This window comes from Piliocolobus tephrosceles, chromosome 17 (genome assembly GCF_002776525.5).
Source record: "Piliocolobus tephrosceles isolate RC106 chromosome 17, ASM277652v3, whole genome shotgun sequence".
Taxonomy (NCBI): Eukaryota; Metazoa; Chordata; class Mammalia; order Primates; family Cercopithecidae; genus Piliocolobus; species Piliocolobus tephrosceles.
In genome coordinates this window covers 19,735,019-19,760,334 of record NC_045450.1, presented here as the reverse complement: position 1 = coordinate 19,760,334, position 25,316 = coordinate 19,735,019, and the positions used below count along the sequence as shown (strand labels likewise).

Genomic DNA, 25,316 nt, shown 5'->3' with positions numbered 1-25,316 from the left:
TTTTAGCGTTTTAATATGCCTTAAGAAACTGAGTGAAGAAAAAGGAAGCTACCACTGTGCTTGCCTCAGGATTCTGCAGAGTAGTTCTTTTTTATTTATTTAATTTTTTTTAATGTTTTTTAGAGATAGGGCAGTGGTACGGTCCTGGCTCACTGCAAACTCTGCCTCCTGGGCTCAAGTGATCCTCCTATCTCAGGCTCCCGGGTAGCTGGGATCATAGGCCTGTGCCACCATGCCCGCCTAATTTTTGTATTTTTTTGTAGAGACGGGGTTTTGCCATGTTGCACAGGCTGGTCTCGAACTCCTGAGCTCAAGCAATCCTCCTGCCTCAGCCTCCCAAAGTGCTGAGATTACAGGCATGAGCCACCACACCTGGCCCAGAAGTGGTTCTTTATTTAGTTCATGGCTCAAGCACTTCAACCTTTCCCTACTTTGAAGGATTCCACGAAAGTGTCATTTTTTGTTTGTTTGTTATTAAATACATATGCTGTGCCATCCATCAGTCTGTACGTTCCAGTTGAGTTTTAATACTCCAGTGTGTATTTCTTGGGAACAAATGACATTTCCTGAGCAGTCAAGAAAGATTTCGGCGCCAAACTAGCCCTTCAGAGACAGAAAAGTAACCATCATTTTTCAGAACCTTTTTACCTGTCAGCTGTTTCCTGGTTCCTTATCTCAAATCAAAGCCAAGGTTCTGATCCGTTCTTTTCATTTTTAATTTCTTTCTTCAGCCTGTTTGAGTCTGAAAAGCCAAGGTTCTAAGGGTGGCTATGAGAGCAGGTACATAGAGGGCTGATAATAGGTATCACTCTCCCTTCCTGCTTGAGTTCTGTGAGGGCAGTCAGATTTCTTTAGTCCTGGATTTTTTTTTTTTTTTTTTTGAGACAGAGTCTCACTCTATCGCCCAGGCTGGAGTGCAGTGGCATGGTGTCAGCTCACTGCAACCTCCACCTCCTGCCTCAGCCTCCTGAGTAGCTGGGTTTACAGGCATGCGCCACCACCCCCAGCTAATTTTTGTATTTTTAGTAGAGACAGGGTTTCACCATACTGGCCAGGCTGATCTCAAACTCCTGGCCTCAAGTTATCCACCTGCCTTGGCCTGCCAAAGTGCTGGGATTACAGGTGTGAGCCACTGTGCCCAGCAAATAGTCCTGGATCTGACTAGCACATTTGCCCTGTTTGAAAGAGGATTGGAAGAAAGTATGGTGAGAAACCAAAGGCTATAGTAACCCAATAATGTGACGCATTGCCTATCCAGATGTCCCAGTCATTTTTTTTTTTTTTTTTTTTTTTTTTTTTGAGACAGGGCTTCATTCTGTTGCCCAGGCTGAAGTGCAGTGGCACAATCAGAGCTCACTGCAGCCTCCATTTCCCAGATTCAAGTGATCCTCCCATCTCGGCCTCCCTGAGTGTTGGGATTATGGGTGTGAACTACTAGGGCTCCTGGCCCCGGATCCCAATCTCTATAAAAACTAAGCACATGTTTTATAAGAAGGATTTTCCTCATATAGCGTATTTATAAAAGTTGATTGGTTGTTGAGATGACATCATCTTTTGTTTAATGTTCTGGTCTCACCAGAGCCTTTATAACTGGTGTTGAACCTTCTTGCCCAGCCAATCAGATGGAGGAGTTTGCTGTGGAGTACAAGATCATCAACCCCAAGGCTATCACGATGGGGCAGCTGTATGGGTGCTTTGACCAAGTGAGCCACGAGTGGACGGATGGTGTCCTTGCTAATGCTTTCCGGGAGCAAGCGTCTTCACTCTCTGATGATCGCAAGTGGATTATCTTTGATGGGCCAGTGGATGCTGTCTGGATTGAAAATATGAACACTGTTCTGGATGACAATAAAAAGGTAAGTATTGAGCCTGATATCACTTTTCCATGAGTGAGACATAAACTCTTTTATTGAAGTAAGCGACTGATCAAAACTACATAGAGACATACATGTATCGCACTAAGAGTAAATGCCCCACAGGAGAATAATAGTAATGAGTTCGTGAATTATGCTCTGTTTGTACTTGTAGTTGGTAAGCTAAACATGTTTAGAGACCATGTTGAATAGTAAGCCTTAGTGCTGACATCGGTTTGGACTCCTAGCTCTGCAACTGAGCTGCGTTTTACTGAGCGAGTCGCATAACTTCTCTGAATCTCAGTTTTCTCATTTGTAGAAAGGTAGTAATAAAATGAGGTTGTTGATACTTAAATGAGATTGCACATACATAGTACCTGTGGGATATGCTTTGGTTACCTATTGCTATACAACAAACCACCCTAATACTTAGTGGCTTAAAACAACCATTTCTTTTCCTCATGATTTTGTGAGCTGGGAATTTTGAAAGGGCTCAGCTGGCTGGTTGGTCTCTCTTTTGATGTCAGTCCAGGCAGCTCAGGTTAGAAAATCTGCATTCAAGATGGCGTCTTCACTCAATGCCTGGTGGCACAATCACATTCGGCCCTTCTTTCTCTCTCTCTTTTTCTTTCTCTCTAAAAATAATACCTCCTCTTTCAGGCCACTTCTCATGGCTTGGGCTTTTCACTTGGTGGTGTCTTGGTAGTGGCACTACTTGTGTGGTGGGTGATTTCCAAGAGTCACGAAGTGGAAGTTTCCAAGATTAAGGGCTATGCTTGAAACTGATAAGCATCACTTTTTCTGCATTCTGTTGGTCAAGGAAGTCGCAAGTCCTGACCAGGAAGTGGAAAAATAGACTTCACCTCTTGATGGAGGCAGACAAGTCACATTGCAAAAGTGCATATGGACTGGGCCCTGTAGGCTCACACCTGTAATCCCAGCACTTCGAGAGGCTGAGACAGGAGATTGCTTGAGCCCAGGAGTTCAAGACCAGTATGAGCAACATAGTAAGCCATCTCTACAAAAAAAACATTTTTTTGTAATTAACTGGGCATGGTGGTGAGTTCATGTAGTCCCAGCTACTCAGGAGGCTGAGGTGGGAGGATCACTTGAGTCTGGAAGTCAATGCTACTGTGAGCCTTCATTGTGCCACTGTGCTCTAACCTGAGCAACAGAGAAAGACCCTGTCTCAAAAAAAAGGGAGCATATGGGATGGAATTTATGTAACTTGCCCATTACAACACAGCTCAATAGTAGAGTTAGGAGTCCAAACGGATGCCTACACCTTTGGGAAATACAGTAATCTTTGGAAAAATACCACCAAACTTTGGAAAAATACCACCAATCTTTGGAAAAATAAGTAGAGTGGTACCACAATAAGTATAGCACCATGGTATGTATGGTGGCTAAAAGAGCTTGGACTCTGGAGCCAGACAGCCTGGGTTCAAATCCTGGCCTTGCTAATTTCCCACTATGTAACCTCAGACAAGCTATTTAGTCTGTTGAGGCCCCAATTTCATCATCTGTAAAGTAGGGACAATAGTGTCTACCTTACTGTTAGGATAAGGTAGAAGATGAGATAAGTTACTATTTATACACCTCTTCTGATAGTGCCTGGCATATAGCGAGTGCTGTATAACTGTTTAAAATAAAATTTATCATCATTTCAAGGAAGAATTCCTTCACTGGATATACATCATTATCAAATCAAAATATATTTTCTAGCTGTGTTTAAATGTCACAAGACTAAGAGTGAGTCATGTTCAACAACGAAAGGGCTAATTATCCAAATTATACACATCCACTAATTATAGCATGTGCATAATTTTGATTATATAACATTCAAAAATGGAAATGTTTTATTACATGATATGGACTATGTTATATAAACTAATTGTACAGATGTATCAGTTGGTCTTGAGAGTAGAAGTATCAAGACAGTCACAATCAGTGAATTTCCTAATGGTTTTCCTCTGCACTGGGTGTAAATGAAACTACAGTCACAGGTGTGGGTCTGTTTTTGTTTTCTTGATATTCAGAGATGACGCGGTTGGTGGTGTCAGCCTTATAACAGCTGTGATCTTCCTGGGGATGCAGGCAGTGACCTGTTTCAAGCTGTGTTTGATGCAGGCCAAGTAAGGTGCAGGGAAGTTTTTAATCACAAATTAGGATGAGCACAATGAATCAGTGGTATTTCCTCTTCTCCCCTGGGAGAAGAGGGCCTCAGGCCTTTTCTTATAATGTAAACATCTCACTGGAATCCATTTTGGTGAGTGGGAAACAGTGCCATTGACTTAGTATATATTCCAAGGCTTTCCTGTGTAATTGCACTACTTCCTACAGGGTTTTACCTGCTACACACTAGAAATTCTGATGATTTTTCTTTTTCTTTTCTTTTTTTTATTTTTATTTTTTTGAGACAAAGCCTCCCTCTGTTGTCCAGGATGAAGTGCAGTGGCGTGATCTCAGTTCACTGCAACCTCCGCCTCCCTCAATTCTCCTGCCTCTGGAGTAGCTGGGATTACAGATGCGTGCCACCATGTCTGGCTTTTTTTTTTTTTTTTTTTGTATTTTGAAATGGGGTTTCACCATGTTGGCCAGGCTGGTCTCCAACTCCTGACCTCAAGTGATCTGCCTTCCTCAGCCTCCCAAAGTGCTGTGCTGGGAACACAGGCGTGAGCCACCGTGCCTGGCCTCTTTCATTCTATTCTAAAAAAGATTTATGGGCCAGGCACGGTGGCTTATGCTTGTGATCCTAGCACTTTGGGAGGCGGAGACAGGAGGATTGCTTGACCAGGAGTTTGAGATAAGCTTGGGCAACATAAGGAGATCCTGTCTCTACAAAAAATTTTAAAAATATATTATGGTATCACTGATTTAATCTAAAAATGAAAAACAAAAAATAAAAAACTAGCCACATGTGGAGGTACACACCTATAATCCCAGCTACTCAGGAGGCTGAGGTGGGAGGATCGCTTGAGCCCCGAAGGTCGAGGATGGAGTGACTGTGATTGTGTCATTGTATTTCAGTCTGGGTAACAGAGCGATACCCTGTCTCAAAAACAAATAAAAATTAAAAATAAAAAGGATTTATGGAAAGGCTTTTGCCCCTCCTGCTATGGATTAGTCCATGTGGGTGTTCAAATTAGGGTCTTTTGTGAAAGACTTGAGCAAATAAAAATAGGATGTGGCTGTGCAGTTAAGTTCGATGTTAAAAATTAATAAAGGGACCAGGAAACTTGGTGAGGTCTGATAACTTCTCGATTCTTCATCTGAAATTGCATCTAAGGTCAGTGATTTCCTGGCCTTCCCATTAAAATTGCAGCTCACTCAACCCTGACTGAGGGTTCTCCAACCCCCTCTTCTACTTAATTTTTCTCCAGAGCACTTTTCACCATTTTGAACACTATATTTTGCTTATTGTCTGTCATCTCCCAGAAGAATGTAAACCCAAGAGGATAGGAAATTTTGTCTGGTTTATTTTATGCACCTAGAACAGTGCCTGGGACATAGTAAGTGCTCAAGAAATATTTATGGAATTTATGGAATCAAACCATCTTTGTCTGACTGTAGACCTTTTACTTTCAGATGTGATTTAAGCTCTTCCCTTGTCCATTACCCTCTGCTTTGCACTTTTAGCTGTGTCTCATGAGTGGAGAAATTATCCAGATGAACTCCAAGATGAGCCTGATCTTCGAGCCGGCCGACCTCGAGCAAGCCTCTCCGGCCACTGTGAGCAGGTGAGGCAGCCCTCACTGGCACTCCAGGGGACAGTGTGGCCCCACTCACCCTAAGCAGAAGAGAAAGCTCTCAAATTTCACAAATGTGATGAAGCCCTCACAGATCATCTATATTATTATTATTTTCCTTTCCATTTTTTATTTTAGGTTCCAGGGGGTATATGCGCAGCTTTGTTACCTGAGTAAATTGTATGGCATGGGGGTTTGGGGTACAGATTGTTTTGTCACCCAGTTAATCAGGTAGTTTTTCCATCCTCACCCTCCTCCACCCTCCACCCTCAGGTAGGCTCCCATATCTATCATTCCCTTCTTTTTTTTTTTTTTTTTTGAGATGGAGTCTCACTCTGTCACCTAGGCTGGAGTGCAGTGGCGTGATCTCAACTCACTGCAACTTCCGCCTCCCAGGTTCAAGCCATTCTCCTGCCTCAGCCTCCCCAGTAGCTGGGACTACAAGTGCTTGCCACCATGCTCGGCTAATTTCTGTATTATTAGTAGAGACGGGGTTTCACCTTGTTGGCCTGGCTGGTCTCAGACTCCTGATGTCGTGATCTGCCTGCCTCAGCCTCCCAAAGTGCTGGGATTACAGGCGTGAGCCCAGGAATCGTTCCCTTCTTTGTGTCCATGTGTACTCAATGTTTAGCTCCCATTTATAAGTAAGAACATATGGGATTTGGTTTTCTGTTCCTGCGTTAATTTGCTTAGCATTGTGTTATTTCTCATTCATTTAGATTTGTCGTAAAATCAGCCCTCAATCCACACTACTGGTGTGAGTCTAAAACCCAGCAAGTACTTTGGAAGCAGTTTGATATTATCTCCTAAAGTTGAATCTCTATATGCCCAAGACTGGCCATTCTCCTAAGTACAGACCCAAGGGAAACTTTTGGCATGTGCAGTAGGAGATCTGTACAAAAAATACAGTGGCAGAACTCACAGTAACAAACACTTGGAAACAGCCCAAATGCCTATTAATCAGGTTAACTGGTGGCCAGGTGTGATGACTTATGCTGTAATCCCAGCACTTTGGGAGGCCGAGGCAGGAGGATCACCTGAGGTCAGGAGTTTGAGACCAGCCTGGTCCAACATGGTAAAACCTCATCTCTACTGAAAAAAAATACATAAAAATAGCCAGGCGTGGTGGTGGGTGCCCGTAATCCCAGCTACTCAAGAGGCTGAGGCAGGAGAATTGCTTGAAACCAGGAGGCAAAAGTTGCAGTGAGCCAAGATCACGCCACTGCACTCCAGCCTGGCGACAGAACAAGACTACATCTAAAAAACAAACAACAACAACAACAACAAAAGAGTGAATTAATAAAGTATAAGAGAGTCAGAAATTATAATATGTATAATAAAGTACTGAAAAGAACTGCACTGACATGCAACTATATAAATAAATCTTAGTAACTCTATTAAGGACAAAATCTTAGCAATATTATATATAATACAGACAATGTAATATAATTATATCTATAAATATAATATATAATATATATAATATAATGTTATACTATATACTAATATATACTATATTATTATATACTAATATATAATATAATTATATATACTGTATGATATTATATGCTATTATATACTATATTATTATTATATAGTAATAAAAGTAAGATCAAAATATTATCTATAGCATGGTACCCCTTTTAAATTGTTAAAAACAACTAAAGTAAAAATATAAACACTTTAGGAACAGGCCAGGCTGGGATTACACCTGTAATCCCAGCACTTTGGGAGGTGGATCACTTGAGGCCAGGAGTTCTAGACCACCCTGGCCAACCCTGTCTCTACTAAAGACAAAACCCCATCTCTACTAAAAATACAAAAAAGTTAGCCAGGTGTGGTGGGACGCACTTGTAATCCCAGCTACTCGGGAGGCTGAGAAATGAGAATCACTTGAACCAGGGAACAGTGAGCCGAGATTGCACCACTGTATTCCAGCCTGGGCAACAGAGCAAGACACTGTCTCCAGACAAACAAACATTTTAGGAACATATAGAAATGCCATCAAACTGTATATGAAGGAAAGAAATCAAGGGGCAGATGAACACAGGAATCAAGGTGGGTAAACCCAGGGGACTAGGTTATTGTCAAGATCCATTAATGCCTAGCATGGTGCCTGACATGCAGTAGATGCTCAATAAATGTTAACCTGTATTAGTAACAAACAAGCGAGCACCTAGACTGGTCCTCTGTGCTTCCCAGGTGTGGGATGATCTACATGGAGCCCCATCAGCTAGGCTGGAAGCCCCTGAAGGATTCCTACATGGACACCCTGCCCTCCAATCTCACTGAGGAGCACAAGGAATTGGTGAGCCCCTCAGATCCTTTCCTTCCCCTCCTCCTGTCTCCCTGCTTTTCATCTCGAGGGTCTTCTAGGTACATCTTCACCTTCATAGTCCCAGGAGGCAAGAAGGGGCAGGGAATTCCCTTGTTGTCCCCAGTTATCTTGTTTCCTGGCTGCCTGCCATTTTTCTAACTTTCTTCTCCATATGGTAGGCATGTGGTGGTGCACTCAGTTTCTCCTTCCTCTTCCTCCTTCCCTATCACTCCCTGGCTCCCCAGTGGAGAATCCCAGTGCTGAGGAATGTTCTCTATGGAAGCTGAAATGTCACCTCTTTCTTCATTGCCCCACTAACAGAAATGTCTGTAGAAGCTTCTCTAGAGATGGACCAGGTGTTCCTTTTTGTGCTGCCAATTCCCATCCCTGTAACCTGGACTCTGCACCTCCCACCTTGGGGGAGCTGGAACCAGTTAAAAGTACTTTCACTGCAGCTACTGTGAATGACCACTCCCTTCTTCCCTTCTCTGAAGAGGTGGGAAAGTTCAGGTTAGGCGGGTACCTGACCACACTCTCAGACCCGGAAGCAGGAAGGGAGTAGCGGTGTCTGTGGTCCCTCTTGCCCTCCCCTGCGTTAATAGAATGCTTAGGAAAGTCTCCCACTGAGGAATCCAAGAAGGGTCTATTCCCACAATGGAAACTCTTTGGGGGATTACGTAGGACGGTTCCATGTCTGTCACCACCTACATACATGGATAATAGTAAACGCGAGTACATATCCATGTGCACATTCAAGCACCAGTCCACACACACACACACACACACACACACACACACACACACACACCAAAAGCTGCCGGGTCCCCATATATGTAAAGTCATTTAGGGACTCCCCAATGTCCCTGGCACAAAGTTTAACTCCTTATCAGGGCCCATGAGACTCTGTGATCTGGCCCCACCTGCCTCTGCAATCTCATTGCCTGCTGTTTCTCAGCCTCAGCTTAGCAGTCTCAAGCAGTCCTGTCTTGTTTCCAAGACAAGCCTAGGTTTCACCACCTCAAGTCTTTTGCTCTTTTTATTCCTATTCCTGGGACTCTTGCCTCAGTTTATCTCAGAGTTGGCTCACCCTCATCATGTAGTTCTCAACATAAAAATCTCCTCCTCCAGGAAGCCTTCTTTAACTACCCTATTTAAACCCTTCCTGTTATTCTTCACCATAACACCTTAGTGTTTCCTGCTAGGACTTTGCATGATCTGTAGGCATTTTACTGATTTCCCTGCTAGATTAGTTATTTATTGTTTGTCTTCCCTGCCTCTTAGACTGTAAACTCCATGAGAGTTCCTTGTCTACCTTTTCCATTGTTTATCCCCAGCACTACTACCGTGCAATTAGTAGATGCTCAATAAATATTTGTTGACTGAATTGATATACCACATTTCCATGTATACCTGTATTTTTATATATACATATAAATGCATCTACACATACATGTATTATCCATATAGATCCACACCTAAGTGTGTATTTATTTAGTGATGGCCTTCCTACTTCTTAAAAAAAAATGTGCATAGGGAAAGTCACAGATAAAGTATAACAAAGAGGCTGAGTGTAGTGGCTCACGCCTGTAATCCCAGCACTTTGGGAGGCCGAGGTGGGCGGATCACTTGAGGTCAGGAGTTCGAGACCAGCATGGCCAACATGGTAAAACCCTGTCTCTACTAAAAGTACAAAAATTAGCTGCGCATGATGGTGCATGCCTGTAATCCCAGCTACTCTGGGAGGCTGAGGCAGGAGAATCGTTTGAACCCAGGGGAGTGGAGGTTGTAGTGAGCTGAGATCGCACCATTGCACTCAAGCCTCGGCGACAGAACAAAACTCCGGCTCAAAAAAAAAAATTAAGTAAGTAAATCAATAAATCTTTTTTTAAAAAGTATAACAAAGGCTAAAGGTTTAAAAAAGCATTACAAGAAAAGCAAGCCGGATAACTTTTTAAAAGAGTAAATGGACTGGAGAACAGATACTAGAGGCAAGAATCATGATACCCCCAAATACGAACATACAAACCTACCCATACATGTGGTGAATTACTGAAAATGAGCCCCCCAAATTAGCTGTGTACTCTCTTTGACTAATTTATACAGGAGTCCCACCTCACCAGTGTCTATCAGTCATTTGTAAATTAGTTGTTTAGAATTCCTAATACTTTTTATAGAAACAAAGGCAGATACAGTAGTTGGGTTGGGTTCTTTTTTTTTTTTTTTTTTGAGACGGAGTCTCGCTCTGTCGCCCAGGCTGGAATGCAGTGGCTGGATCTCAGCTCACTGCAAGCTCCGCCTCCCAGGTTCACGCCATTCTCCTGCCTCAGCCTCCCGAGTGGCTGGGACTACAGGCGCCCGCCACCTCACCCGGCTAGTTTTTTGTATTTTTTTAGTAGAGACGGGGTTTCACTGTGTTCGCCAGGGTGATCTCGATCTCCTGACCTCGTGATCCGCCCGTCTCGGCCTCCCAAAGTGCTGGGATTACAGGCTTGAGCCACTGCGCCCGGCCAGTAGTTGGGTTCTAAACACATTTTATGCATCCTGTAGCTGACCCAGAGTGTTTCCAAGCCTCTCTGAGTTTCAGCTCTGGGAAGTGGAATGTGGATGGGAAACTGAGTTAACATGGCCTGTGGGCAACAGTCTTAGGACCCTGAAGGAGGACACTGAGATAGGAGTTTTGTTGCCTGTAAGTTTTCCCCCAAGGCACCTACATGTAAAATCAGCAGTCTAACCAGCATCTCTAGCCTCAGGAGGTAGGCCAAGCTCTTGGTCTTCAACTCACTTGTTGATCATGTCTCCAAGTCTCATGGAGCTTTCTACTTTCAGGTCAATGACATGTTCATGTGGCTTGTCCAGCCCTGCCTGGAATTTGGTCGCCTTCATTGTAAATTTGTTGTCCAAACGTCTCCCATCCACCTTGCCTTCTCAATGATGAGACTGTACTCCTCTCTACTTGGTAAGTGCTAGCCATGATTCTTTAGCCACATGGGGGATGGGTCTACCTTGGCTATTTCTTTCTTTTTCTTTTTTTTGAAATGAAGTCTAACTCTATCACCAAGGCTAGAGTGCAGTAGCATGATCTTGGCTCACTGCAGCCTCCGCCTCCCAGGTTCAAGTGATTCTCCTGCCTTGGCCTTCTGAGTAGCTGAGATTAAGGCACACAGCACTCTATTTTTTGTGTGTTTTTAGTAGAGACGGGTTTCACCATGTTGACCAGGCTGGTCTTGAACTCATGACCTCAAGTGATCCACCTGCCTCTGCCTCCCAAAGTGCTGGGATTACAGGCATGAGCCACAGCGCCTGGCCTACCTTGACTATTTTTTCTGCTCCCACCTCTCTTTGGCCCCCATTGAATTACAACAAGACTGGCTGTTTGGTCTAGAACAAGCAAGCCTTTGGAGTGCAGATAGTAGAGTTTGGTAGGGAAAATCCATGTGTTTAGTCTTTGTCTGATATTGATTTTTGGGGGGTATTCTAGTGAAAATTACTCCATCATTCCTCAGTCTAAGGCTCCTCATTCACATAATGAGAGTAGTAATTCCTGCCCTTTTTACCTCACAGGGATATCCTAGAGGGAGATGAACATAGCGGGACCCCCGTCTTACCTCCTTTCTGATAAGAGATTAATATCCAAAAAAACAAAAAAGTAAATGTAGACTTACTGATCCAGCACTTTCACCTCTGGATATAAACCCAAAAGAATTGAAAGCAGAGACTCAATCAGATATTTGTATAACCATGTTCATAGAACTTTTGTTCACAGTAGTCAAATGGTGAAAACAACCCATGTGTCTACTGATGGATGAACAAATAAGCAAAATGTGTTGTAATTTTGCAATGAAATACTATTTAGCCTTAAAAAGGAAATAAATTCTGATGCATGCTATAGCTTGGATGAACACTAAAGCCACTATACTAAGAAAGTCACAAAATGACTGTGCAATTCTACCTCTATAATGTATGTAGAGTAGCCAAATTTATAAGGACAGAAAGGAGAGTTCTGATTGCAAAGGGGATGAGGGAGAATGGAGGGGGAAGTTATTGTTTAATGGGCAAAGAGCTTCTATATCCAGTTCTGGATATAGATGGTGGTGATGGTTGCACAGCAATATGAATACACTTAATACCACTGAACTATACACTAAAAAATGGTTAGATGGTAAATTATACATCATGTATTTTACCGCAATAAAAATATTGCAACAAAGGCTGAGCACGGTGGCTCATGCTTGTAATTCCAGCACTTTGGGAAGTTGAGGTGGGTAGATCACGAGGTCAGGAGTTCGAGACCAGCCTGGCCAACAACAAAGTGAAACCCCGTCTCTACTAAAAATACAAAAATTAGTTGGGCATAGTGGTGGGCACCTGTAATCCCAGCTACTCAGGAGGCTGAGGCAGGAGAATCACGTGTACCCGGGAGGCGGAGGTTGTAGTGAGCCAAGATGGTGCCACTGCACTCGAGTATGGGTGACAGAGCTAGATTCTAGCTCAAAAAAGTATGTATATATTTATATGTATTCTATATATTTATGTATATTATATATATTTATATATATATATATAATTATATATATAAATAAAAATATTGGTCACGCCTATAATCCCAGCATTTTGAGAGGCCGAGGTGGGTGGATTGCTTGAGCTCAGGAGTTCGAGACCAGCCTGGGCAACCTGGCAAAACCCCATCTCTACAAAAAAATACAAAAATTAGCCAGATGTGGTGGCTAGTGCCTGTGGTCCCAGCTACTCAGGAGGCTGAGGAGGGAGGGTCACTTGAGCCCGGGAGGTTGAGACTACAGTGAGCTGTGACTGCACTGCTGCACTCCAACCTGGGAGACAGAGTGAGACCCTGTTTCAAAAAAAAGAAATGCATGTGATAAATGATCTGGTAGGTGATAGGCACTCTGCCAATATCAGTCGCTCCTCTGGCCCAGACCCTTCAAAGGCAAAGCCAACCAGTTCACAGCCCTTATATCTGTGGCATTCTGCACTCTGTCCTGAGATTCGCTTTTCTCACTTATAGATGAAATCAGGGCAGTAGAAGAGGAGGAAATGGAATTAGGTGAAGGCCTGTCAAGTCAACAAATCTTTCTCTGGCTCCAAGGACTGTTTCTCTTTTCCTTGGTGTGGACCGTGGCTGGCACCATCAATACAGACAGCAGAAAGAAATTTGATGTGTTTTTCCGCAACCTGATCATGGGCATGGATGATAACCACCCAAGGCCCAAAAGCGTCAAACTCACCAAAAACAACACCTTTCCAGAAAGAGGTAATTTAGAAACCGTTTGTTATATTCTAGTATAATAGTTTGAATTACATGTTCTAAATGCAACCAGAATGTGCAGACAGGTGAACCCTTTACAAAAGCCAAGGAAGGCCAGGCATAATGGCTAATAAATGTATAAGGAATGACAGAATTAAAATATCATCATTGGCTGGGCATGGTGGCTCACACTGGCAATCCCAGCACTTTGGGAGGCCGAGGTAGGCAGATCACTTGAGGTCAGCAGTTCAAGGCCAGCCTGGCCAACATCGTGAAACCCTGTCTCTATTGAAAATACAAACAAAATTAGTCAGGCATGGTGGCATGCGCCTGTAATCCCAGCTATTCAGGAGGCTGAGGCAGGAGGATTGCTTGAGTCAGAGAGGTACAGGTTGCAGTGAGCTGAGATCATGCCACTGCACTCCAGCCTGAGCAACACAACTGGACTGTCTTAAAAAAAAAAGGAGTTGGCCCATGGGTGGTCCTAAAGTCAGGGTTTTATGGGATACTTAACCACTTTTTTAATTTAGAAAAAGATGATATGACTGTTTTATTTTTGCAAAAATTACCTATAATTCCATCACCAAAACAAAATGAGAAATATAGACCCTTGTGTTTTTCTTATTCCTTTCTATTTCTGTTGTGTGTTGACATGCCTTCATATAGGGTACTTATGGTATTAATATTTCTTTTAATTTTGTCATTATAGTTTTTGGTTTGTTTGTTTGTTTTTGAGATGGAGTCTCGTTCTCTTGCCCCTGCTGGAGTGTAGTGGTACGATCTTGGCTCGCTGCAACCTCCGCCTCCCAGGTTCAAGAGATTCTCCTGTCTCAGCCTCCCAAGTAGTTGGGATTACAGGCGTGCACCACCATGCCGGGCTAATTTTTGTATTTTTAGTAGAGATGGGCTTTCGCCACATTGGCCAGGCTGGTCTCAAACTCTTGACCTTAAGTGATCCACCTGCCTCGGCCTCCCAAAGTGCTGGGATTACAGGCATGAGCCACTGCACCCGGCCTGCAGTTATATTTTAATATCATATTGAAATGTTTCCAATTTTGCTACATACACTATCTTCAAACTGATCATTTAGTGACTATAAATATTCTTATGTGTGTGGCATCATTTCTTATAAGGAAGATGCTTCTTCTAAGTAGCTTTTGTTTTGTTTTTCTACCACCTAAGTAAGACATTATATAAAATTTGGAAAATGCAGAGAAAGGAATAGAACAAAATTAAGATCAATGGTAATCCCACGCTCCAGAAATATCACTATGTTTTCTTTCAGTTTTTTCTGTATTCCTAGAACAAAAAGATCATACTATAAATACTTCCCAAATAGCTTTACTTTTTGCGATTTTAAAAAAAAAACGTGTATCAAGGGCCATGAGAGAACTTCCAGGGGAGACAGTAATGTTGCATATCTTAAGAGTGACCTGGATTACACAAATATGTGTATTTGCCAAAACTAAGTAAATGTGGGCTTAGGATGTGTGCGTTTCGTTGTAAGATTTATGTCAAAGGAAAAAATATATAAATAAATACTGAACACTAGGTAGTGATAAGCACGCCGAAGTATTTATGAGAAAGTGTGTAGATGCTTAACAATTAATTTTGTATTTTTTGTAAAAAAGATAGATTAAAGGAAGGATAGAGGGATGACCAGGTATGTACTAAAACAAATAAAAAGCTAGTGGTGAAATCTAGAAGGTGAGTATACAAATGTTCACTGTACAATGTCTTCCATGTTTCTGTATGTTTGAATTTTTTTCATAATAATGAAATAATGAATGAGCAAGTAGATACTATTACCGCCTGCCACATACTCTTTCTCTGCACAGCTTGCACGCTTCATGTGACACGTGGCCATCTGTCAGATTGTGAACCCCAAAATTCTGAGACAGGTCTCAGTTAATTCAGAAAGTTTATTTTGCCGAGGTTAAGGATGCACGCCTTTGACACAGCTCAGGAGGCCCTGACAACATGCGCCCAAGGTGGTCAGAGCACAGTTTTATACATTTTAGGGAGACATGAGACATCAATCAACGTATGTAAGGTGAACATTGGTGCCCTCTGGAAAGGCGGGACAACTTGAAGCGGGGTGGAGACTTCCAAGACATAGGTAGATAAGAGAGAAATGGTTGCATTCTTTTGAGTTTCTGATTAGCCTCTCCAAAAGAGGCAATCAGATAAGCTTTTATCTCAGTGAGCAGAAGGGTGGCTTTGAATAGAATGGGAGACAGGTTTGCCCTAAGCGATTCCCTGCTTGACTTTTCCTTTTAGCTTAATGATTTTGGGGGCCCAAGACATGCTCCTTTCGCAAGATGGACCCCATGGAGGCTCTGTCTCTGTACCAATCCATTAGTCAGATTGTCGTGCATTCATTGAGTTTTTGGTTTGGATGATTTTTGCTTATTTTATTGTCATAGTAAAATACACATACACCAAATTTACCATTTTGACCATTTTTAATTGTTCAAATCAGTGGCATTAAATACATTCACATTGTTGGGCAACTATCACCTCCCTCCATCTCCAAGACGTTTTTCACCTTCCCTAACCATAACTGTTCTCATTAAACAGTACCTGCCCCAATGCCCCTTCTCCACCCCTACCCGGGAAATAATCATTCTACTTTCTCTCCTGGGTACTGCATGTAAGAGGAATCATACGGTATTTGTCTTCTTGTGATTGGCTTATTTTACTTAGCATAATGTCTTCGGCGTTCATCCATGTTGTAGCATGTGTCAGAATTTCCTTTCTTTTTAAGGCTGAATATATTCCGTTTCATGTACACACCACGTTTTGTTCATCCTTTCATCTGTCAGTGGATCCTTGAGTTGCTTCCATCTTTTGGCTATGGCAAGTAAAACTGTTATGAACATGGGTGTACGAATACTGTCTTTTGAGTCTCTGCTATCTTTGGTGTTTATACTAAGAAGTGAAAATCTGGATCATATGTTAATGCCATGTTTAATTTTTTGAGGAACTGCTGTAATGTTTTTCATAGAGGCCGCAATATTGTACATGCCCACCAGCGGTACACAGAAGTTCTGATTCCTCCACATCCTCACCAGTACTTGTATTTTCTCTGTATGTTTTACTGATAATAGCCATTGTGGTGGGTATGAAGTTCATTCTTATTTTTTCAGAAAAAAATGTACAGTAAAAATATGTGATAAAAAGACAACCACGATTAACATTTTGACGACAATTAGACATTTTCTTATGCATGTATGTATCTCCAGGTTTGTTTTTAAAATATAAGATCATTCTGTACTTTTATCTCCTAGTTTTTTCTATCATTAACAACATTGTAGTGGCTACGTATTTGCTTAATTCATTGTTATTTCCTTATGATGATTTCCTAAAATAGAATTGCTGAGTCAAGAGGTCGGTAACATTTTAAAGCTTTTGGTTGCTAAACTTCCCTTATGCCTCACTGAGTATTGTCTTTTCAAAATCTCAAGCAATTTGAAATATGAAAATCATATCTTAGCCAGGCACAGTGACTCACACCTGTAATCTCAGCACTTTGGGAGGCTGAGGCAGGCGGATCACTTGAGGCCAGGAATTTGAGACATGCATGGCCATTATGGTGAAACACCATCTCTACTAAAAATACAAAAATTAGTTGGACTTGGTCGTGGGCGCCTGTCGTCCCAGCTACTCAGGAGGCTGAGGCAGGAGATTTGCTTGAACCTGGGAGGCAGAGGTTGCAGTGAGCTGACATATCACACCACTGCAATCCAGCCTGGGCGACAGAGCAAGACTCCATCTCAAAAAACAAAACAAAACAAAAAAAAAAAACCTCAAGCAATTTGAAATATGAAAATCATATCGCATTTTAACTTTCTTCTCCTTTAAAAAAAGTTTTAATAGACTTTAGTCTTAAATTTATAGAAAAATGTTGCAGAAAATACAGAGTTTCCATATGCCACTTCTCCTTACCCACGCAAACACAGTTCTCTCATTAACATCTTGCAGTACTGTGGTATTATAGTTACAATTGATGAACCAATATTGCTAAATTATGATGAACAAAGTTCATAGTCTACATTAAGGTTCACTCTTGTGTTGTATGTCCTATGGGTTTTGACAAAGATGTAAATGTCACGTATTCACCATTACGGAATCATGCAGGATAGTTTCACACAACCCAAAAAATCCTGTGCTCCACCTCTTCATCCTCCCTTCCTTCCCTGATCCCCAGGCAACCACTGATCTTTTTACTGTCTCTATAGTTTTGACTTTTCCGAGACATGATATTCTTGGAATCATACAGTATGTGAAATTTTTAGACTGCCTTATTTCACTTGGCAATATGCAGTTGAGGTTCCTACATGGATTTTTGTTCTTTGTTAGATTGCTTCTTTATCACTTAATAATATTGCATTGTACGTATGTTTATCCATCCACCCATTAAAGGACATTTTGGTTTATTACAATTTTTGGTACTTATAAATAAAGCAGTTGTAAACATTTATGTAAAGGCCTTTTGTGAACATAACTTTTCCATTAATTTATTTAGTAAACACATAGACATGCTATTGCTGGATAATGTTAAGCCTGTGTTTACCTAGACCAAGTCAAGAAGAACAGATTTCTTAATAATTTGGGGTCTTTCTATTCATAAACATGGATTATCTATTTATTTAGACTGTTTTTTATTTCTTTGGCTAGAGTTTTATAGTTTTCTTCATATAGATCTTGTATATTTTTTGTTAAATTTATACCTAAGTAGTTCCTTCTTTTTTGGAGTTAATATAAATGGTATTGTGTTTTCATTTCAAATTCCACTTGTTCATTGCCTGTATATAGAAAAGCAATTGACTTTTGTATATTAATCTCATATCCAGCCATCTTGCTACAATCACTTGTAAGTTCCAAAAGTTTTTTTGTGGATTCTTTGGGGTTTTTTTTTTTTACATAATTATGCCATTGACAGACAGTTTTATTTCTTCCCTCCCAATATTTTATTTCCTTTTCTTGTCTTATTCCATTAGCTAGGACTTCCAGTATGATACTGAACAGAATTAATGAAAAAGGGCTTCCTTATCTTGTTCCCAGTCTTAGGAGGAAAGCTTCTAGTTCTTGGCCATTAAGTGTGATGTTTGGCTGAAGGTTTTTTGTTGATATTCTTTATCAAGTTGAGGAATTCTCTCTGTTCCTAGTTTACTGAGAGTCTTTGTCATGAGTTGATGTTGGATTTTGTCAAATGCTTTTTCTGAATCTATTAATGTGATGATATGACTTTTCTTCTTTAGCCTGTTAATGCAATGAATTACATTACTTGATTTTCAAATGTTGAGCCAGCCTTATATACCTTATATCAAGCCTTACATTACTTGATTTTCAAATGTTGAGCCAGCCTTATATACATTTTCAAATGTTGAGCCAGCCTTTCAAATGTTGAGCCAGCCTTATTTCACTTATATACAAGTGAAATAAATACCACTTGATTATGGTGTGTAATACTTTTCATATGTTGTTGGATTTGATTTGCTAATATTTTGTTGAAGATTTTTGCATCTATATTGATGAGAGATACTTGTCTGTAATTTCCCTCTCTTATAATGTCTTTATCTGGCTTTGGTATTAGCGTAATGCTGGCCTCATAGCATGAGTTATAAAGTGTGTCCTCTGCTTCTATTTTCTGTAAGAGATTGTAGAGAATTTGTATCATTTCTTCATTAAATGTTTGATAGAATTCACCAGTGAACCCATCTTGGCCTGGCACTTTTTCTCTTGGAAGGTTGTTAATTGTTGATTAAATTTCTTTAATGTATAACAGCCTATTCAAATTATCTACTTCTCCTTATGTGAATCATGTAAATCATGTCTTTCAAGGAATTAGTTTATTTTATTTATCAAATTTGTTGGTGTAAAGTTGTTCATAATATTCCTTTATTATCTTCTTAATGTCCATAGAATCAGTACTGATGGCCTTTATTTCTCTTTCTCTCTCTCTTTTTTTTTTGTGATGGAGTTTTGCTCTTGCCCAGGCTGGAGTGCAATGGCATGATCTTGGCTCACCGTAACCTCATCCTCCCAGGTTCAAGTGATTCTCCTGTCTCAGCCTCCCAAGTAGCTGGTATTAAAGTCATGTGCCACCACGCCTGGCTAATTTTGTATTTTTAGTAGAGATGGGGTTTCTCCTTGTTGGTCAGGCTAGTCTCAAACTCCCAACCTCAGGTGATCCACCCGCCTTGGCCTCCCAAATTGCTGGGATTACAGGCGTGAGCCACCATGCCCAGCCTCATTCTTGATATTAGTGCTATCTTCTCTTTTTTTCTTGGTTAACCTGTCTAAAGGTTTATCAAAAATTTTTTTTTTAACAGATAGGATCTGCCCAGGCTGGTCTCAAACTCCTGGACTCAAGTGATCTACCGGTCTCAGCTTCCTAAAGTTCTGGGATTACAGGCGTGACCCACTGTGCCCAGCCTGTCAATTTTATGAATTCTTCAAAGATGCAGCTTTTGTTAATTTTATCTATTAATTTCCTATTGTCAGTTTCATGATTTCTGCAATTATTTTTATTTCTTCTGTTCTGCTTCCTTTTATTTAATTTACTCTCTCTAGTTTCCTAAGATGAATGCTTAGATTATTGATTTTAGATCTTTCTTTTTGGCTGTGCACGGTGGCTCACACCTGTAATCCCAGCACTTTAGGAGGCCAAGATGGAGGATCACTTAAGCACAGGAGTTTGAGACCAGCCTGGGCAACATGTCAAAATCCTGTCTTTACAAGAACAAACAACGAAAATTAGCTGGGTGTGGTAGCGAACACCTGTTGTCCCAGCTACTCAGGAGGCTGAGGCGAGATGATTGCCTGAGCCTAGGAGTTGGAGGCTGCAGTGAGCTATGATCATCCCACTGCACTCCAGCCTGGGTGACAGAGTAAGAGAGTGAAACCCTGCCTAAAAAAAATTAAAAAGTGTTTTATTGCCCAGGATGTGTTCTATCTTGGTGAATGTTTCATGTGAGCTTAAGAAAATATGTAGTCTTCTGTTGTTGGATACAGTAATAAATGTCAATTCGATCTTCTTAATTGATGAGGGTGCTCTTCGGTTTCACTATATTCCTACTTATTTTCTAACTGTTATCTGCCAATTACTGATTGACAAGGGTGGTTGAAATATCCAGCTATGATATTGGATTTGTCTATTTCTCCTTGAAGTTCTATCAGTTTTGCCTCATGTATTTTGGCATTCTGTTTACATTTGAAAAGTGAAAATAGTATCTAATTTAAATTTCTTCTTTTTTAAATTAGAAGTGAGGTTGAATTATATATAAAGTGGTAGTTTGTTTTTCATATGTTCTTTATTTAATGTTTTGGTAGGTTTTGTTTCTGTTTTGTTTTTAACAGACTGTGTCCCCTTTTGTTTATTTTGCCTGGAATGTGATGCATCCTTTCCATCAGCAAGGAAAAATTTTATTCTCTGGCTCCCATAACCATCATCTCCTTTTTTCTTGTCTTGGGGTTTTGGTCTTCCGAGGTGCACTTTTCATTTTGATATCAGCCACCCACAACTTCAATTATTCTTTTTACAGCCTTGAATGATTTTAATTCTGCCTTTGTATCTTTTGTTCCTGTGCCAGGCTTTGTTAGTGCAAGGATGGGAAAGTGCAGGCCATGGAGTGAAATTGTCAGAGATCAGACCCTGACTCCAACACTTACTGCTGGGGTGACTTTGAGCAACTTATTTATCCTCCTTAGTTCCCTCAATTATAAAATGGGGGCAATAATAATAGTAAGGATTAAATGAGTTAATACATGTAAAAATACTTTGAATAAAGCACGATATGTAGGAAATGCTAAATAGACGTGAGCAATTTTGTTGCTGTTATCATCATCATCTCTCAGGGCGTCCATCTCACTTTTTATCTCATCTTGCCTTTTCATCTTAGCTTGTTTCTCCTTTGTTGCTTTCGGTTCCTGCTTCACTTAAAGTTAGGTCTTTCTGCACCTTATGGAAGATACCAAAGAGTTTTCTTGAAATTTGGCTTCAAGTCCTGTAAAAAACAAGTTTCAGCCTGGCACAGTGGCTCACCCCTGTAATCCCAGTACTTTGGGAAGCTGAGGCAGGTGGATTGTTTGAGCCCAGGAGTTTGAGACCATCCTGGGCAACATTGTAAAACCCTGTCTCTACAAAAAATACAAAACAAATTAGCCAGGTATGATGGCACACATACCTTATTCTCAGCTACTTGGGAGGCTGAGGCAGGAGGATCACCTGAGCCCAGGAGTTTGAGGCTGCAGTGAGCTGTGATGTACCTACAGCCATGCATGACCACTGCACTCCAGCCTGGGTGATACGGTGAGATCCTGTCCCAAAAAAAAAAAAGAGTTCAGAGATAAATTCTTCAGGTTAATCTCCATATGACGTTCCTTTGCACTTTTTTTTTTACATTTTACAATTTTTTTTTCACAGGCTCCACATGTTGTTTTCTGCCTTCCTTATCCTTCAAGATCAGTCTGTTTATGCTGTGTCTGCAGAGATGGTAGATGAATTGCCCTTGACCTCACTTTCAGATCATTTTGTGATGACTCTTTCCTTTCCTTCTGCAGCTAGAGAGCCAATGATTGATGTGCACAGCTCCCACTCAGTTTCTAATTTTCCCTTATAATATCTCCTGTCCACAACCATGGCCTCATCTCCTACCTCTGTGCCCTACCCGGCAGATGCAGCTTAAAACAAACATAATTTTCATCATGTCCTGCAAACTGACTTCCTTTGTGTATATCTTCTTTTGCAGCAGTTTAGTTTTTTAAAAAAAACAGGTTTTTGCCAGGGATGGTGGTTCATGCCTGTAATCCCAACTACACAGGAGGCTGAGTTGGAAGGATCACTTGAGCCTGGGAGTTTGAGACTAGCCTGAGCAACATAGCAAGACCCTGTCCTTTCTTATAACCATATTCAAAAGCTTAAAATGCCTTTCTAGCCTATGCATGAGGGCCCATGATTAAAATTCGAATGCTGAGTGCTCCAGGAAGGCCTTCTCTGGCTTCAGGGGACATTGTTTTCTAGGATTTTCATGATATACACAGCATGGCATAAATGGATCTCTCAAATAAGTGCTGGAGGAACTACACTGGGAAGCATACACTAACAAAAGCAAGCAGACCCTTGTGGGGATTCTGTCAATGTTGGGCTCATATTGTCTGACATGGATCTTTGTTTGTCAACCCAGGGAACCGTTGGTCCAGAAAGTGCTGAATTTCTCTTTATTCACTCATTCATTGTGTGACCTTTGAAAAGTCACTCACTGCCCAGTTGAAAAGTTTACCTTATTTTTCCAAGTGCAGGAAAGGAAAGCAGAGCTGGGGTGGGGGGATAGAAATCATTTACCAATTCATTACCAATCCATTCCTGAATTTCTGCTATTCTCCTCTTTCTCCTCTTGCACCCAGATCAGAGTTTAAGTTATAATCACAACACAAAGAGAACAAGAGCCATTACTCTGATGAAAACCAAGGAGAGCTAGAGCTAAATATTACCAAGTGCCTTCTGTGTGCCCAGAGCTATGCTAGATGTTTGACACGCATATCTCACTCACTCTCCCTAGTGCTTTTCCGAGCTTGACATAAAATCAGGCCCATTTTACAGATGTGCAAATGGTAAACTTAGCCAAGGTCACACAGCTGGTAAATCTACTTTTACTAGTGAAATCTTTTCTCTTCTCTTCTCTTCACTTCTCCTCTTCTCTTCTCTTCTTTCTCTTCTCTTCTCCCTCTTCTCTTCCCCATCTCTTCTCTCTCTTCTCTTCCCCTTCTCTTCTCTTCTCTTCTCCTCTCCTCTCCTCTCCTCTCCTCTCCTCTCTTCTCTTCTCTCTTCTCCTCTCCTCTCCTCTCTTTTCTTTTCTTTTTTTTCTTTTCTTTCTTTTCTTTTCTTTTGAGACAGAGCCTCATTCTGTTGTCCAGGCTGGAGTGTAGTGGCGTGGTCATGGCTCATCATGGCTCACTGCAGTCTTGGTGCCCCAGGCCCAGGTGATCCCACCTCAGCCTCCCAAGTAGCCGGGACTATAGGCACATGCCACAATGCCTGGCTAATTTTTGTATTTTTTGTAGAGACAGGATTTTGCCATGTTACTCAGCCTGTTCTCCAACTCCCAGACTCAAGTGATTCATCCACCTCGGCCTCCCAAAGTGCTGGAATTATAGGCATAAGCCACCATGCCTGGCCAAATCTTTTCTCGTTAGCCTAAATGTTCCCAAATCAAGCCACAAATTAGCTCTAGCTCAACATCAGCAAAGGAAGAGGGAGAAATATTTTACTTATTCAGTCTTTTAGTGTCTCCTTTTTATTGTAAAAGCAATTCTATTCTATTAAATAAAAATTATCAATAAGTATCTCTTTGTTCATATCACCTTATCGCAGTCATTTCAGTTTTCAAAAAATCTGTTTCCTTGCTTGTCTACCTGATGTGATATCTTTACCATAATGGTATATATCTTTACCATAATGGTATATATTTCACTCTATAGTCTTTTTTTATCTAGCATTGTTTCTTAAAAGCACTTTCTATGCTAATACTTAGCTTTTGCAACTATCATTTTAATGACCGAAGAATATTCCATCCATCTTATAAGAGCTAATTTTACTTGTCTCCTAATGTAGGATATGTAAGTTATTTCTTTGCTATCACAGATGGTGTTGCATACTCATGTATACAGATTATTTTCATTGTGAATTATTTCCTTATGATAAATTCCCAGAAATGGGATTTCTGACTTAGAGAACATTCTTGTAGCTCTGTAAGCATTATGCCAGATTGCTTTCTAAAAGTGTTGCACCAGATTGACTTCTAGGTAAGGCTGCAGAGTGACATAGAACAACAGAAGCTCACTTTTAAAATACCTAACGAAATCAGCAACAACAAACATTTTTTAATCCTAAAAAGTCCTCAGCAATAACCAAAGAATGAATTACAACTTAATTCTACAAACATTGTGAAGTGGTGAATAAGGAGAGAAAACAAGATTCTGGTCTGGCGTATCTCCCAACCCAGAACCTGCCACCCTGCTATCTTGCTAAGAGTGACAGGGAGAGGGAAGCAGGTCAGTTGACAACATTCTAAGAGTTCTCGTTGGAAATCACCAGTGGAGAGGAAAGAGGACTATGATGATGGCTGGGCAGCTGCACAAAAGGTCTAAGAGAAACTCTCCATCATGAAAGCCCCTGTGTGATGCTGAAGGACCTTAATAGGGATGGGAAAAACCACCAGGTTTTGCATCTTCCAGAACCTGGTGCTGTGTGGGGACATGAGCCAAATCCTATAGGAGTGGGGCAAATCACTAGCTAGGATAGGAGTGAGATAGATCCATGGTTCAGGAAATGTAGACAGATTTCAGAGAGAGGGTACAGTGCTCAGATTTTCCAGCAAGGGTAACTGAGCCTTTCCCTTTACCCAACCCTATAGATTAAGGCTATAGGAAAGAAAGCCACACACCATTCCTTGAATAGTGGCCAACACTGTAGATAAGATAAACTGTCCCCAGATAATGTTGGGAAAAATGTCAAGAAGAATTTACCCAATTATATCAGAGCAGAATGGTAAGGCAATAATGCACACATCAGAGAGAGAGAGAGAGAGAATATTTAACAGAAAACATGAACCAAGAGCCAGAAAATATTTCTGTTGAAAGAATTTTGTAATAATAGAAGTTTAACTTTTTAAAGTTCATAAATGAATAGTATGTTATACTGGCAAAAGAACAGAAATATAGATTAATTGAATATAATTGAGAGTCCAGAAGGAAAACTCTTGCATTTATGGTGACTTGATATTTGACAATGGTGCCAAGATGATTAAATAGGAAAAGAATGATCTTTTCAACAAATTGTACTGGAACAACTGAATTATACATGTAAAAGAGTGAATTTGTAGTTCTGCCTCACACTATAGTGAAAAATTAACTCAAAATAGATCAAAGACTTAAATGTAAAAGCTAAAACTATAAAACTCTCAGAAGAAAACATAGATGCACATTTTTATGATTTTGGAGTAGGCAATGATGTCTTAAGACAACAAAAGCACAAGTGATAAAAGAAAAAATAGATAAATTGAACATCATTAAAATTAAAAACTTTCGTGCTTCAAAGGACAACATCAAATGAAAAATCCCACAGAATG

General features: G+C 40.8%; 1 protein-coding gene across 2 annotated transcripts in view; it reads left to right on the top strand.

Moving 5' to 3' along the window:
• DNAH3 (dynein axonemal heavy chain 3) overlaps positions 1-25,316 on the top strand; it is a 206,043-nt gene that overhangs the window by 109,718 nt on the left and 71,009 nt on the right. For both annotated transcript variants that reach the window (XM_023224996.2, XM_023224997.1), the window contains 5 exons: positions 1,615-1,856; positions 5,493-5,593; positions 7,805-7,910; positions 10,746-10,875; positions 12,943-13,188. In XM_023224996.2, the coding sequence (XP_023080764.1) occupies positions 1,615-1,856; positions 5,493-5,593; positions 7,805-7,910; positions 10,746-10,875; positions 12,943-13,188 (825 nt within the window). The remainder of the gene's footprint in view (positions 1-1,614; positions 1,857-5,492; positions 5,594-7,804; positions 7,911-10,745; positions 10,876-12,942; positions 13,189-25,316) is intronic.